Below are 3,723 nucleotides of genomic sequence, written 5' to 3' on the forward strand. Positions count from 1 at the left end.
AAAGGCTATATCGGCAGTAGGCCTACATGTCCCATTTCACCTGTGATAAACACCGCATCCTACGTTCATTTTCACCGCCAGTATAGTACCGGCGTTAGTATTCCACCGACGACAAAGTCAAATTTGTTTGGGTTTGTGTGGGTTTTGTCGTTGGTAATGCTACTAAATACCACACCATTACCATTTTTAACAATTGCAAAAATTGCATAAATGTCACTTTCATCCTACATGTCTACCGGTGAAAATTTTAGAACACACATCAGCCTAATGTTTATGTTAATTCATATTTGTTTATGTTTTATATTGAAACTAGGCGAATGTCTGCACGTTCTGCAAAAACATCTATATAATTGAAATCTTTTCTTAAATATAAGAATAATGTTGTTAAATTTGATATAATAATTCATATACTAAGTTGATATAATATATTGATTATTTTGAATTATATGATAACATCTATTAAAACTGCATCATCTCAATCGTTTGAATGACCTCTACTCGCGGGTTACTCATGAATGAAAATAAAAAATAATATATGGTTTAATGTTATATAGCTGTTATTATTATTAATTAATTTTTTAAAATTTATTAGCTTAACATTTTAATTTTCTATCATTGTGATTATTTAAAACATTAAACATTGTTTTTTTGTTTTTAAATGTAACAATATAATCATTTATATATAGTTACAATTTAGTTTTTGCATTTAACACTATAATTTATCATTTTAAACTATTCACAATATATACTTTGGGTTTTTAAGTGGAACTAAAATTTATATTTAAGTTAACCATATAATGTTATATTTAAATTAACAATTTAAGTATTTTATCTAACTGTTCAAAAGTTATAGCCTTAAACTGATAAAAGTTTATATACAACGTCATATTAAATTTAATAAATTAAATATAAAATGTTAAAAGTTAATGAAATAAATTTATAAATAAAAATAAAGATATTATTTTAATATTGAAATTTAGTTTATTTATGATCACACTTTAGATTTGATATTTATTTAACATTATTAACTAACTTATAATCATTAATAGAAATACACTAAAATTTATTACTTTTAACTATTTATAAAAAAAATTATTTAAATTGACCTTGGAATGTTTTAAAAGTTTGTAATGTTTTAAAAGTTTTTGTTGCGGATTAGTTACAATTTTACACCATGTCCATCCCACATTTCAGTTCACACCAGGGGTTTTTGACATTAGAAATGTCCAAAAACACCATTACGCAATGCCGCATCACACCCACTTATACAAAATCAATTTAAACTAAATTCCAAACTCCTACAAAATCAATGTAGGGGTTTTGACAATGAAAATGTCCAAAACACCATTTCGCAATGACGCATCACACCCATTTATACAAAATCAATTTAAATAAAATTCCAAACTCCTACTTTAAATTCATTTTGAAGTCCAAAGCCCAACTTTGAAATTTATTTTAAATTCCATACTCCAACTAAGACCTTTAACACCTTATGCTTAAATTCTACCGTATAATATCAATTACTCAAGATTTATTTTAAAATCCACCAATATAACTAAAAGCAAAAATAACCCCTTAACGTTAAACAAATTACAATACTCACCTCGAATAACATCAATACATCATATTCAAGTAGAAATCAAAGGACACCCGTACACGTACACTAACCACATAGGGTTTTAATATAAACTATAGAAATTTCAAACACCTCCCCTTACCTACTACTTATTGTCAAATTTAGTCCTCAATCGTTTCTTTGGCGCATGGAGTTTTGGAAGAAGGCTCAAATGCGAATGGACCCACACTGAACACATCATAGGGAAGTGGGTGAGCATCTGGGCTCGACAATGGTGGCTTCTTGTTAGGGAGCAACAACGAACCCTTGACCCCAGCATGAAGATCTGTTGGCGCATTGCATGTAGCCATGGGTGAGGTTAACAGGCTCACCCTGCACGTGTGGGACCCATACGTGGTCAAGGCCTTCGTTGGCTTGATGAAGAAATACCCGTTCTTATCAGTTGTACCTTTAACCCTCAGTGGGTACTTTGTGTTGTTGCATGTTAGCAGCACCTCAGCTCCTGCCATGGTCAAACAAATTTCAAATCTCATTTCCACGCATTACTGACTTGTACATGGAGTGCTTATATGGTTTTTGTTTTTTAGACACGTTTGCTTCATTGTTGAGTTGTACAGTACAACCCAACCATGCATTGAAGAGTTGTACAAAAACTTACTATCGGCTTATGCTTAAAAAATGAAGATGACAAATCACATATATATCATGTTCATTTAAGAACTCGTGCGCTTTTTAGATGCCTAAGTAGTCCACTAACTCAATATTTGATGCAGAGTTTAGTTGTACCGTACAACAAAATAATGCACGGGATGAAAAAAACAGAAGCATGGTTGATTTGTACAATATAGCCCATCACCTATAATAGCCTATGCTATGCATTTTAGGTCCCAAGTAAAATTATACTCTTCATTGTCTACTTGTACCATGTACATGTAGATATGTGGATGCGTTTTTAGTTGTAATGTACAACCCAACAATGCAGGTTCTTTATGTAAATGCATATATACGTATATACGTATAGAGAGAGAGAGAGAGAGACAATACCCGGAAGAGGAGTGGCACCCAAGAGTGTATCAACGCCCTTGTACTTGCAAGCCTTGCAGTAAACAACACCCTGAACAGCCACCAACTTTCTCGCCGGGATCGGAGCTAGGAACGGTGCCGGTGAGGAACTCGGTGGGTGAACAGGTGCCTTGGTGGGTGCCTGAACAGGTGCTTTAGTGGGTGGCTGAACTGGAGCATGAACAGGAGCTTTCGTCGGCGCGTGAGCCATGGGAGGAGAAGCAAGCTTGTGATGGTGACCAACACCAGGTTTGTGGTGGTGGTGATGGTGGTGAGGTGCCGGAGCTGCCACTGGTTGGTATGACGGAGCGTGGTGTGGCGCTTGTGTCCAGCTGACATTGTCGTCGACACCATCACCAAACACATTCATCATCAAGCATAAGCTCAGCAGCACTGCTGAGAGCAGAACCCTACTCCCCATTCTAGAATGTGTTGTTGGTGTTTGTGTGTGAGAGAGAAGAAGAGAGAGGTGAGAGAACGGTGGAAATGGTGAGAATGGAGTGGTGACATTTATACAGGGTTGGAAGGGTAGCTCTTGACATTTTATGACAAATTTACGTGTTAAAAGCAGAGGTGAATGGGCCCTAGTAAATACGAACTCGAAAAAAGATGCATGATTTGTTTCGATGCGTTTCACAAAAGTGCTTTATTGCGCCATAAATAATTGTTTTTTTATATATAAAATAACTTTTACTATGGGTCGACGTGAATTGAAGTCCCTAAAACAACATTTAAGATTTGTTATTGGCCTCTATTATGTTATATTTTTATAAGAATACAAGTGAATCAAGTTATTTGTAATGTTTTTCTGTATGACAAATTTCTTGGGCGGTGATTGTGTAAAGAAAAGGATAACACACCAAGTTTTAAATGCGTAAACTTTGATTGCGGGAGCGTATAGTTTTTTATGGACATGCGGTGAGTTATAATGACATGATGGATGCAATAATGAAATAGGAATTATCGAGTAATTTCACAACAAAAATTAGGAGCTTAATGGTTTTGCTAGGTTAATAAGGAAAAAAAAATAAGGAAGGTTTATTAGAAAAATGACACTAACAGACTCCGTTCACTAGTCACTACTT

General features: G+C 34.5%; 1 protein-coding gene across 1 annotated transcript; it reads right to left on the reverse strand.

Moving 5' to 3' along the window:
• Window positions 1–1,552: 1,552 nt before the first annotated feature.
• On the reverse strand, window positions 1,553–3,137 carry AGP31 (arabinogalactan protein 31). Its single transcript, XM_079043764.1, has 2 exons — window positions 2,621–3,137; window positions 1,553–2,078 (listed from the first exon to the last, which is right to left on the reverse strand). The coding sequence occupies exons 1-2, from the start codon at window positions 3,057–3,059 to the stop codon at window positions 1,738–1,740; spliced, it is 780 nt and encodes a 259-aa protein (XP_078899890.1). The 5' UTR covers window positions 3,060–3,137; the 3' UTR covers window positions 1,553–1,737.
• Between the last annotated feature and the right edge of the window lie 586 nt (window positions 3,138–3,723).

This window comes from Lactuca virosa, chromosome 4, assembly GCF_052849685.1.
Source record: "Lactuca virosa cultivar CGN04683 chromosome 4, Lactuca_virosa_CGN04683_v6, whole genome shotgun sequence".
NCBI classification, from domain to species: Eukaryota; Viridiplantae; Streptophyta; class Magnoliopsida; order Asterales; family Asteraceae; genus Lactuca; species Lactuca virosa.

Excerpts from the sequence above, each read along its gene's own strand:
- AGP31 (XM_079043764.1), bottom strand. The coding sequence starts at position 3,059 with ATGGGGAGTAGGGTTCTGCTCTCAGCAGTGCTGCTGAGCTTATGCTTG. Across the intron at positions 2,079-2,620 it reads GGGTGCCACTCCTCTTCCGG|GAGCTGAGGTGCTGCTAACA; the intron begins GTATTGTCTCTC and ends TGACCATGGCAG.